The 12,969-nt window shown below is 35.9% G+C and overlaps 1 protein-coding gene across 1 annotated transcript in view; it reads left to right on the top strand.

The window, feature by feature from the left end:
- LOC130799642 (uncharacterized) overlaps positions 1 to 6,947 on the top strand; it is an 8,116-nt gene extending 1,169 nt beyond the window's left edge. The window contains exons 3-7 of the mRNA XM_057662805.1: positions 8 to 256; positions 1,191 to 1,325; positions 4,887 to 5,069; positions 5,679 to 5,840; positions 6,400 to 6,947. Of these exons, the coding sequence (XP_057518788.1) occupies positions 8 to 256; positions 1,191 to 1,325; positions 4,887 to 5,069; positions 5,679 to 5,840; positions 6,400 to 6,813 (1,143 nt within the window). The 3' untranslated portion in view covers positions 6,814 to 6,947. The remainder of the gene's footprint in view (positions 1 to 7; positions 257 to 1,190; positions 1,326 to 4,886; positions 5,070 to 5,678; positions 5,841 to 6,399) is intronic.
- Positions 6,948 to 12,969: the final 6,022 nt, after the last annotated feature.

The following is a 12,969-nucleotide window of genomic DNA, read 5'->3' on the forward strand; positions in this document are numbered from 1 at the left end:
TATGTAGGATTTTATTCAGTCTCAAGGAAGGAGATCAAAGCTAAGTGTGCAGTTCCGTGGTACTTTAGAAAATATATTTTCTGAACTTTCAAGGTCCTCTAACAAAATTGAAGCCTCTCCAAAATCTGCTATCACCGCTGATCTCGTTACTATTGGTGACTCTTGGCTTGATATCGTGATTGGCAAGTCTATAATAGAGCCAATGCAAATGGCAGAAGACAGTGATTGGTTTAGGGGTCTGCCTGAAAAATGGAAGGTAGAGGCATACATTATCTGCTAACTTAACAATTATTCTATCTTTTAAAAACTTTAAAAGTGTCTCCATGTTGTCTGCATCGTTCACATCTCATTGCTCGACTTGATTGTTTGAATAATGCTGGATTTTACTACTTTTGGCTAGGGATGGCATAATGAGGTGACGCATGTGGGTACCAACTCCACCTTTTCCATACGTACCTAAAATTTGATATCCATTACCAAATCACCATGACCACCCATGGTGGGTATAATTTTCATACCCCCACAGGCTTATGTGTTTACGTATCTGAAATCATTCTCTCCTTTTATCAAATTGGATATACTTATCACGACTATACCCACCCGTAGTGCAAAAATAGGGCCGTATCACATTACAACGACCACGTTATAATGGTTTTAGAAAAAACAAACTAATATTTCCTCCTTTGTAAAGGTGTGAAAAAACCATGTTGGTTGTATAAAGGGATATCTCATGCTTTTGACCGATATTTAGGAGTTGATAATCGCATCACTCTAATTACTGTATCACCGTTCAGTCACCTCGATTGTTTACAACATTTTTGCACTACGCAGCCACTGTATAAACACTCTCTATTCCTCAAAATCTGCATTTGCATATCTATCCAACCCATGACCTGCTAAGCTGAGAAATTCTATGTTTGGCATTCAACAATTCATCATATGATTCATAGTAAAGTTGTATCTAAAATTCTCTCTCTGGTCCCTTGTCTGTGATTTGTAATTATTCTGTGAAGAAAAAGTATTGGCTTGAAGAAACTTGCATTTTTTTATGCTTCTGTAGAGTGACAGTCTATAGTGTACGATTTCCTTGAAAAAGATTCATTTTTCACCCTCACCTCTCTTTAAGAGGACTTTGTGCACAGTTATGGCTTGCTTATTTTGTTATTGCTTATGTACTTACATAATCTCAGATTTATTTGCGTAGGAATAACAAAGGGCAGATCGATCCCAAGGGTAGAATTTGGGCTGTTCCATATAGATGGGGAAGCATGGTGATAGCATACAAGAAGAGCAAATTTGACAAGCTTGGACTTGCTCCCATAGAGGTCAGATCTCAAGGGTTTGATGATCCAGTTTTTTCATCATGCAATTTATATACTTTTCTTGTTGGGCGGCAATCAAACATTTTGTTGATAACCAAAAAGTATAGCTTTTATGAGGGGACAAAAAATCCAAGTTTCTCATAATTGCATCAATATCTCCAATGGAGATTCTCCATTATCCTGCCTTCTTATAAGGGTTTCTTATCAGACTCTTCATTTGCAAGAGACACTAATTAATCAACACTATTGATCTCTTCAATTAGCGTACACTGCCACAGCAGTCTAAACATTATACCATGCAATCTTGATTCTGTCTTGTCTTCTGTATTGCAAACATTTTTTGCATGCCTGATTTTGTTAGAGAAATATAGTAAAGCTCTGGATGTCCAATTTAGTCACAGATGTTTGAAGAATAGCTGCAAGCAAATATAAAATGAAGCAGAGTCATTGGCTGTGTAATACGATAGGCAGATATGATCACACAGCTGATTCTCCAACTAATCAAGTAGCCAGCAATATGTCTTAAATAGCAAGCCAAGTGATAAACTGAAATTTTGGAGATGCATGATAAGTCTTGATAATTCTTCTCTAGGAAATATTAGGGTTATCGCCTTGCATAATCTTATATGTGATTCATGATTTATGATGAACAGAAATGTTATCTTCATTAGGAAAATGCAGCAATGAGAAAAACTTAACCAAGTATAAGGAAGTCAAAACCAAGACAAAAGTAGCTGTCCCGAGGCAAAATTATATGCTTTTAAAGGAGAAAAAGATATATATAGGATGGTAAAGAGGATACAAACAAAAACTAATGACATAGGTATAGTGAAGTGTATTAAGAATAAGGATAAGAACATTCTAGTTTAATGATCGATGGAGGGAGTATTTTGATGATCTATTTAATGGAGATCAAGGACATGTTGTAGTGGACACAACAATCATTTCCTTAGATGGAATTAGAGAATTTATGCGAAGGATACAAAAACAGAGGTGGATGGGGCTTTGAAGAAAATAAAGTTTAAGAAAGTGGTTGGGCTAGATGGTATACATATTGAGGTATGGAAATGCCAAGGGACGTTTGGGGTAACTTGGCTAACTGATCTATTCAACAAGGAGGATAAACAAGATGCCGAATGACTGGAGAAGTACACTAGTGCCTAATTACAAGAACAAAGGAGATATTCATGATTGCTTTGACTATTGAAGAATAAAACTCAAGAGTCATACTATGAAGTTATGGGAAAGAGTGATAGAGATACGCATGATGAGATGTACCAGAGAACTAATTTGGATTTATGCAAGGGAGATCTACAATAGAAGCAATCCATCTTATGAGACATATAGGAGTATTATATGGCTAGAAAAAGAGACTTGCACATGATTTTTATTGACTTGGAAAAAGCATACGGCATGGTAACAAGAGAAGTACTTTGGTGAAAGATGACAAAGAAGGGCATTCTTGAGAAGTACATTAATATATTGAAAGATATATATCGAGAAGTAAAGAAGAATGTTAGGACATGTGGAGGGGCAACATATGATTTTCCAATCACAATTGACATTCATAAGGCTCAGCCATAAGCCTCCTTCATTTCGCAGTAGTCCTGGATGAGATAACTCATTAGATACAAGGAAACGTGCCTTGGTGCATGTTGTTTGCTGATGACATTATTTTGGTAGATGAGACCAAGGAGGGGTTAAATGCTAGTTATAACGGTGGAGACAAGAGTTAGAGCACGAGATTTCAAATTAAGTTGGAGCAAGGCAGAGTACATGTAGTGTAATTTTAGTACAAACGAGATAACGAGAGGCACTATAAAGCTACAAGAGAAAGAAATTGCTTCAAGTATATACTTCAAATATATTGGGTCTATATTTAAGAGTAGTGAGAACACCGAACAAGACGTCACCCATAGAATTCAGTGTGGGTGGTAAAAATGGATAACGGCTACTGAAATATTATGTAATTGAGGTGTGCCCTTAAAGTTAAAGGGTAAGTTTTACTAAATATCCATTAGACCGACGCTACTAATTGCATAATGCATTAGAATGTTGGGCTTTTAGAAAGGATTATAGTAGAAAGATGGGAGTAATGGAAATGTGAATGTTTCAACGGATGAGTAAGCGTACCTTGAGGGATATAATTCGAAATGAAATATAAGAAAGGATTTAGGAGTTGCAAATATATTGGAAAAAATGAAAGATAATATTTTAAGATGGTTTGGGAATGTGCAAAAATGGAGTATTAGCGAACCGGTAAGGAAGATAGATAGCTCGAGCTCAGGAAACTAAAAAAGAGGGCGAAAAAGACCGAAGATGACTTTTAGGATACGAATGGAAAAGGATATGAATGACTTAGACTTGCAAATTGAGATGGTATGAAATCGAAAGGAATGGAGAAGAAGAATCCATGTGGACAACCATTAAAATTGATATGTTGGTTCATGTAGCCGACCCTGGGATTAAAGCTCTAGCATTGTTGTTGTGATGATATTTTCCTGTTCAGCCACTGCATTCTAATTACCTTAATGCTCCACGATATCTAATTCAGTACGTTTTGCTACCTTTTGTAGCATCCTAAAGATGCAATTGAAATTACATTTCTGTCAATATAAATCCATTTTCCCACATCCTTTCTGCACGAACCCATAATAGCTTAATTATAGCAGCAATTTTCAAAGTCCCAATGAACCTGATATTCCAGCCACCTGCGACAGAAGGTTTACAAATATTTCGCCTGCTACTAAAGCTTCTTTGTAGGGTTGGTTTTGCTAGCTCAAAGAAAGATTTTGTAATTTGCTTGATTATCTTTTCGGAGCTTCTTATGTAGAACAAACATCTGACACCATAAATTAGACATGCTGCTCAAACTTTCACCAACTATAATCTACTTGCATAAAAAGAACCTTACAACAGGATCCAGCTTTTCCAAGAATTTTAAGAGCTAAGGCTTTGTGCTCCAATACCTCAGCTATGTAGAAGACAGAGCTAAAGCTTTGTGCTCACAATATTTGAATTTTCATTCATTTGAAGAGTATGATAGAGACCACTTGTCTCTTGGAGAAAATCCACCAAAAAACATTACTTCAATCTAATTTGTTGCTTAGCCTAAGCCTGACTTATCCTTGGGATCCCTTACTGTTGATAAGCCTCAAAGTTTGGCAGTATTTATATATTTGAAAATTGTAATTTGACACCGGTTTGTCTTGATATTCATGAATAACTTACCTCGATATAATATCTTTAATTTGATTTTTGTCTGTCTTTCACTATTCCCTAGTCTCTTCTCTTTAAATACTTCCAGGAAGGCATGGAAATGGTGCGGCTGCGGGGGACGTTGGAAGGGGCATGTTTTTATGTTCATGTGTATCTTGATGTTGTCCATGATAATATTTAACAATGTATGATTTTCTAGACTGACTAATATCGTCATCACAACTAAGTTCTTGATATGCTCTGGATTTTCACTTGGTATTGACGACTGTAAATAATTCACATGATGTTTCATCATTACAATATCTAAACTGCATGCTGTAGTCATTTACGGTCAAACCATTTCAGGACTGGAAAGATTTATGGCGTCCTGAACTTGCAGGAAGGATTTCTATGGTAAATTCACCTAGAGAGGTTATTGGGGCTGTGTTGAAGTATATGGGAGCGTCATATAATACTAGTGACATCAGCAAAGAGATTCCTGGTGGAATTAGTGCTGTACAGCATAATCTTTCTCAACTTGCAAAACAGGTATTATATTGAAGGTGATAAATTGTCGAAAAATGATATCCGTTATTCTATTGGTATATCTTTAGTTTTTTTTATATGAAGCCTAAGCTTTTTTGCTTAAACTGTTATAGAGTTTGCGTTTGCTAGATCAGAGCTGTTGTAGTTACTACCATACTTTGGTTTACTATGGATAATAATTATCTTCTTCATGTGAAGTAGTTGTCATTTGATTGGTTTTCAGCTAAAATATGTCTGTTATGCGACGTCTTTGTCATAGTCGGGTAGCTGGAATTTTTTCGGAAACTAAAAGATAAAACTACATTAATCTTACCTCAACTGTATCATAACGTTGTTATTGGCTTGGTGATTTTGTTAGCCTATAGTAAAGGTAGCTTGAAATTGATACTTTATTCATCAATTGTAACTTCTTTACATTGTCTCTAGGATGTAGGACTAGATCTACTGCTTGTCTGTGTGGCCTAAGTTTAATTAAAGGAAATTATGTCTTTTTGGTTAAGTTGTTAGTGTGTTGGAATGTTCTGAGCTTTTTACCCCTTTATGTCACTGAAGATGGCTCCCTTGTTTAACAATACCCCTGATTAGGCATACTCTCCAAAATTTTAAATGCAGGTATTGCTATTTGACAGTGCGAACTATCTGAAGGCTTTCAATGTCGGTGATACCTGGGTGGCTGTTGGATGGAGCAGTGACATCCTTCCTGCTGCCAAGCGATTGTCAAATGTTGCTGTTGTTGCTCCAAAATCAGGATCCGGTTTATGGGCAGATCTGTGGGTATGTTTCTTGCTTTCAGCCTAAAAGATATTTGACCAAAACCTGAATTTCTAACATGTAAAATATGGATTTAAAAATTGAAACAGTACTTTCTTGAAACAGACTCCTTTTTTATTTGTGAACTCTTAAGTTGGTGTAACTTGGTGCAAGATTGCTTAATGTTTGATGCTTGCTACAGAGGTCATTTCCTAGTAGCCATCATTTTTAAGCTCAGAGTTATTTCCTAGTTTTTGAATAACACTATTATTTCCAAATTCGTGTGACATTATGATTTCACGGTAGCCATAGCAATTTGAGATAACATTCTTCAAAATCTTGCAATGCCATATTCAACGATTACAATGTGGTTTGTTGTCCTATACCTTTCTAATGGAAACTTTGTCTGCATTCTTCAGCTCCCGAAAAAATTTAGTCGGAGATATAAGCCAATCCTGATGTATGATGGGTTTTTTTTTTTCCCTATTTATATCCTGTACTCGAAAGACTAAATAAAGCCTGTTTAATCATCAAAATGAATCGTGTTTCTTTCAAAAACAATATTATAAAATGAACCTTGTAGGCTGTCCCGTCTACAACTGGATACCCATCAAATGAAAAACTTGGAGGGCGAATCAGAGGGCCATCGCCATTGATTCATCAGTGGTTAGACTTCTGTCTACAACCTGCTCGAGAACTTCCTTTTAAGCAAGGGGTGTTTCCTGGTGCGTTGCCGTCTGCCTTAGAAAATGTGCCTGCTGAAGTCGAACTCAAGGGTGCACCAGAGCTTGTCACAAACCTCATTTCTGGAGTTCCACCCCCTGAAATCTTATGTAAATGTGAATTTTTGGAACCACTGTCTGAGACTGCATTATCGGATTATAAATGTTTGATTTCTTCAATCGAAAAACCCAGTAATGGATTGAGAGAACAATTTTTCACACCTGCAATTCATGCAATAAGGATGAAGATTTCGTCATTGAGAAAAGAGAAGTGATAATGTTTGGTGTAATTTATCTGTAAGTACAGAAGTAACAGTCATGTTTTATGATTTTATTGTACATGTATAAATTGAATTCAACATTTTTCAGTGATCATTCGCTGGCTGTTTTAAGGCGGCTTTTGGTTTGATAACCCTCGGGATGATGTGGGTTTGAAATGGCTAAAAACCGATACAAGGTGTTTGTTCATGTTTATTGCTAATATAGGATTCTTAAAAACACGAGGGCAGTAAGCATGGCTGATACTAGTGACAGAGCCGGATTATTCTTCTCAAATGAATAATGATATTCGTTCTAGCTTACCGTTTGCTTTATGTTAGTAACAACTGCCAGTTCGTCGTTATGAATTCATGATTCTCCTCTGCAAGTAATTTGGCAGGGCTTAGGATTACTCAAAACTTGAATAATGAATTCATAACAAATTGCCTAACCTCATGTTTCTATTCAAGTTTTAGGAAAAAAATTCAATACACTTACTAATAGCGAGCAATTAACATGCGAAGATGTTTATTTTGGAAAATAAAAATTTTTTCAAATTGAAAATTTTTTTTTTGAAGAAAAGCTAATTTTTAAAAATTTTCAGTAATGCTCTGTAATACCGAAATCTCAATCTCACGTTACAAAATTCAGAATTTCCTAAATGCCATCTATGTATCGATGGATTTTACTTCACATAATATAAGGCGTTCTCTCATTTTAATGAAGAATATTTTTTAAGAGCACCATTGCTAAGTATGCATGGTAACTAGCTTTTGGATATATAGCGAAAATGGACATATTTGACAAATAGTTATTGATTCAAGTTATTGGTTGGCTTGATTAATTGAAACTATTGGCTGATTAGCAAGCTAATAAGTCAATTGTTTCAATCAGTTGATATGATGGTGTTTAGTAAAACTTAAATATGGTTGCTCGTTATTTATTAAAGAAAAAAAGCCAATGAAAAATTACTCCTACTAGCTTATTGACTTTTTTTGGTTGTTTGACCAATCAAAAAGTCAAAATCCAAAAGCTAACCAAAATATATTGTTGTTACCATATAAGGTTAATCAAGAAGAGTCTGCATTCTTAAGTGGTAATTATTGTGATATCACAAGTTAATAAGATACAAAAAAAAAAAGATTTTATTGATCACAAATCTTTGTTAGGGACGATTTGTTTGAGAGACCATCTTATAATTGAATCGACCCGTAGTTACTCGGTAGGTATTTAAGATATTGTAAGTTGATATTAATGATACGGTAAGTCGACATTTAAGGATGATGTAAATAGGCATTTAGGGTACTATAACTAGGCATTTAAAGACAATGTAAGTAGGCATTAAAAATATTGTAAGTAGGCATTAAAAATATTCTAAGTAGGCATTACGGATGATGTAAGTAGACATTCAAATTTGTGTAAGTAGGCATTAAAGATTATGTAGTAGACTTTAAGCTTTAATGGGTTGAATTTGAGAAACGTTTCTCAAGAGACCGGCTGATTATTTTGTTGAGCGCTTAATTTTAGAATTTTTAATTGAATAATTTGCGAATTATAGCCTTCAAGTTTAGGGCTTTTGCGAATTACGAACCTCAAAGTTTTTTGTTTTTTTTTTTCGAATTACAGCTTCCAAAGTATTAAAGTCTACACCACTCAAGTCAAGTCACCGTTGACCAACCCAGATGACCTTTGACCAACCTAAATGACCGTTGTAACACCCCTGAATTTCCAACCCCTTACACGAAACCAGAAATCGTGAAGGAAGGGAGGAAATTCGGGTGTTACATAAAAAGAAAAGGGAACATAATTAAAATAAACGCTACAGATTAATCGAAAAGGTGAGTAGTGGAAATTTTGGCCGCATCTCTGCAGAAAACTGAGGATGTGACAAGAATATATAAATAGATAACATAACTAAAATAATCTAAAGCCTTTAATGCCTTCAAGAATACGTCACGACGGAAAGAATCATCGTCGGCTTCTCAAATCATCAACTCTAATGAGGATCGTGGTTCCAATGTTAACGCATCGATCTGACGGATACTAAAGGAGTATTCTCAATACTATACATCCAAAAAAAAAACTACGCAGCGAAACTATGGATCATACAAGGAGTCACATGACTTCATACAAAAGAAATTATACAATCCCAAAAGATAACTTTACAAGTAATATAGAAGCTACAAGCATTAGACAATTTGTACACAGTTGTTATGACCGTACTCCGCTCTTTCCCCCAATGCAAAGCAAAAGAAGCTCCTATACCTGTCATGTCAAGCTATGATCCTCCTGCTGCTCAACATAATGACCATAGTCAGATGTGTCATAGCAAGAACATCATAGAGAGTCATGAGCAAACAACAACAAACACATACACGTCAGTAATTAATGAACTTATAACAATTTGAGTCATTGAACAAAACCATAGAAAACGATATAGTATGGCAATAGCGAGTCTACTCATCTGTCTAAACACCTCTATTTACTAATAATTTCTCTTTCAAACTACTAATCTCTCGAGTATATTCCAAGGTAGTGGATCCTTTCTCTATTCTTGGCATAGTGACACGGCCAAGGGCGTTATCGGCCATCCGGCGCCCATGACAAAGTATTAGATAGAATAAGGATTTACATTAGCATTTCATTTAACTCTAAGTACGAGTTGATTTTGCTGCTTTGTGCATCAGAACACTGAACATTCAGAATCTGATTGTTGTTGATCAGATAAGTCTTACTGCATTCCTTCTGTATAAGTTTTCTTGAGCATTTTGGATCCTTGTCAGTACATAGATCATAATCTTGTTTGCATTAGATCCTATTACATACTAGAACAATCAATTCAGCCATGAGATTGAAGTCTTTTTACTGAACAAGAGACATTGATTGTAGGATTCAGTGTGCGGTTGTTTCTGAAAACTGAGGTGGTGTTTCTGTGTTGTTTCTATGCCTACATTTCTGACCTGTAAATTGATGTGGTAATTCGTAGTAGCAAATTTGTTCTCCTTTTAATGTGATTGATTAGAATTGATCATAGTCAAAAGATTTTGATGCAACAACTCCAAATATTCAGAAAATTCCTACTGAATCCTCACTGCTGGCAGAAGGTAATACACTTCTCTATACAAGTTTCTGGATTACTGGATATTTGAAGCTTGGATCTGTATCTGTGGCATTAGATTGCTTGGTATTTGTGTAGGTTTTATTTTTTTTTTTGCATATAGGTACAACTCTCACACCTATAGATTTAAAATTTTCCATTACTTGCAAAACATATTACATTTCTGCTGAGATCTTGTTTTGATTTGTGCATTCATCTACGTTTTGTTCTTGAAGCATTAATAATAAATACACCTTGTTGAAATCTCTGAACATTTTTTACATTTCTTGTTGTTGACAGCAAGTATATTTTGCATTTTCTCTGTGTTCTGGTTTTTGTTTGTGCAAGTAAATCATTGCAAGACCTGCTGCCATCATTTAGTATTCTTAAATATCAACAATAAGCACATTTTGGTTACATCTGAACACTTTGTTTTTCTTGTCCACAACAGAAGGTGTGAACCATCTGTTTTGTGTTGATTGTTGCAGACCACCTGTTTTCTGTGTTGAGTGCTAGCAAAGTATTTGTTCCCTTTGTGTTTGTGTGTGTGTTAGTTAGCTGCTATCAGAAGATAACCATCAGCTGTACTGTATTCTTGTTAATGCTGTGCACCTAACCCTTGTATGAGCTACTGCATTATAAAGTGTTGATTCATATATGTCTGTTTCTTGAATATCAATCGTGAATACATATTGTGTGCACCTGAATTCTTGATTCATTCGTTGCTGTCAGGAAGTGCACATTCATTGGTATATTGTCTTGGTACTATTTTACAAGTGAGACAACACATTATTTGCTGCGATGGCTTTAGCTATCCAACAGCCCTCACAAACAGTGGCTAGGTTAGCCATAAACCAAAATGAAGGAAAATTAACAAATCTTAAACCCCATCTCCATGTAAGACCATGACTACTCCTACAAAACTAAACAAAACAAGTTATGTTCCGAATGAACGTGACTGTCACGAAGGAGTTCAGATTTTTTTTAAAAGAGGATCTAGGTGTTTGATCATAAAGAAAACTAGTAAGGATCAAACCCAATTACAAGCCAAAGCAATAAAAACAATAGAGGACAAGGAACCTATACCACAGATTATACATACTCATGATGAAGAAATTTGGAAGGTGAAGGAAGCTGTGCATATGTCCACCAAAGAAATTAGAGAGAACCAAGTCCAACAAAGGACCAAAACCTTGAAAACAGCAGAGAAAGAAACAGTAGATTATGAGTGGATTCAGCCTATGGATACTGATGATGTTGAAATAAACAAAGTGCATATGGAAAACTCATCTACATGTTGTGATGTAAGTGGTTTTTATTTCGTAGAAGACACAATTGCTGACATTCATCCTGTTTGCAGGTACTTTACAAATGCTGAACAAAGGACTATAAAGGTGCTACAACCACAAAATGAATACAAAAAGCAAATCGTAATAGAAGAGCAACAGTGCAGTACCAAAGGAGAAGATGACAACAAGCCAAGGGAACTGCAGGAAGGGATTTTTACTTGGATGCATTTGGACCTCCTGGACACCTATGGTATGTCGAAGGCTTTCAACTTAGATGACTTCAAACAGCATGAGAGCAACGCAGAATTGAGGACAATTCTGTTTGAAGAAGGAGGGAATGATCCAAATATGGATCATGAAGTCAACACACAAGTTAAGACAAGCCAAGACACTAAAATTGACCAAGAAGAGACTAGTCAAGAAGGATACATGACTGATTCCTTGGCCATCGACTTGAAAGCTGCATATTCTGACTTGGGCTTGACAACCATTAATAACCAACTCCAATCCAGATCAATCATGAGCATCAAAGAAGAACAAAGGCAAGAGGAAGCTATGATGAACCATACAGCAACTCGCAAGCAAACCAGAAACCAACATTCTGACCAAATGATAACAGAATGGTCAACTGCCTGGCAGCCCACCTTGCGAGCGTTGAAACGTTTATCGTGTTGTGTGTATGAGCGTGAGACTTCGAGGAATGGCATCTTTGGACAAGAAGGAAGAAGCCAAGACTTAGAGCTAGCACGGAGAATACTCACATAACCCACAAGACCAGCCCCAAGGTCGCTTGTTCGCCAACTGTTCGATAATGGCTGAGTCAGAACACTTAGGCTATTTTTGTTCTGTTTTATTTGCTTTATTTTGCACGTGTTTGTAATAATAGGCACGGGGTAGTTTAGTTTGTTAAAACCCCCAACTAGCCGTTAGACATGGCTCTATATAAAGGCCATAATCATTGTAACAAAGATTCAGTTTTGGTTTTTAATGAAAAGTTCATTCCAGTAATTGTTGTTCAATTACTTGTTCTGAGAGGTGACTTTGTGAGTGAAGCAAAGTGATCTTTTCAGGTTAATTCCACAAAGATTGAGAGAGAGTCTTTCAATTGGAGTGTGAGGAAGAGGCCAAGCAACCCAGTGTGGGTGATTTGTCTCTATCCACGGTTCACAGGCCACTCTTTAGAGTTGTCTTGGCCAACCTTCTTGTTTGTTATCAAACAGAAGGAATATCGTTGTGTGTGACATTGTGATCAAATCAGTCTTGGCATGGTTTCTTGGTCGAGTTTATCATCTTCTTGAAGTATTCAAGCCCATACACGCATCACTTTCTGGCGCTCTATAATTCTAATACGATGTATATAATCATGAAATATTGATAATACTTTGTAACAATAAACATGATAATAAATTACTGCGTGTACGTAACTGCAAGCGTAACATGATAATACCAGCTAAGAGTCTACTTTCCTCTTATAAACTGGGAACCTATACAAGTTAGGAATAGAACTTATAAGTTCTCTTAACTACTTTGTCATACCAGCTAGAAACCAAAGTAACCACTATCATCCATTCACAACAAGTTTTCAATTACTTCTAGCACGTACGCATCTCATTCAACACCAAGCATAATCGTCAATTCAAAAATAACATAAGTTTTTCCATCGACAAAGAATAAAAGGATTATGTCGACTGCTTCATTACACTAACTAATTTTGAGTTATAACGGTTCACATCATCTTAATATAAAGCGACGATTCACACTTAATGTTGATGTAGTGCTAATATGAC

This window comes from Amaranthus tricolor, chromosome 14, assembly GCF_026212465.1.
Source record: "Amaranthus tricolor cultivar Red isolate AtriRed21 chromosome 14, ASM2621246v1, whole genome shotgun sequence".
Classification (NCBI taxonomy): Eukaryota; Viridiplantae; Streptophyta; class Magnoliopsida; order Caryophyllales; family Amaranthaceae; genus Amaranthus; species Amaranthus tricolor.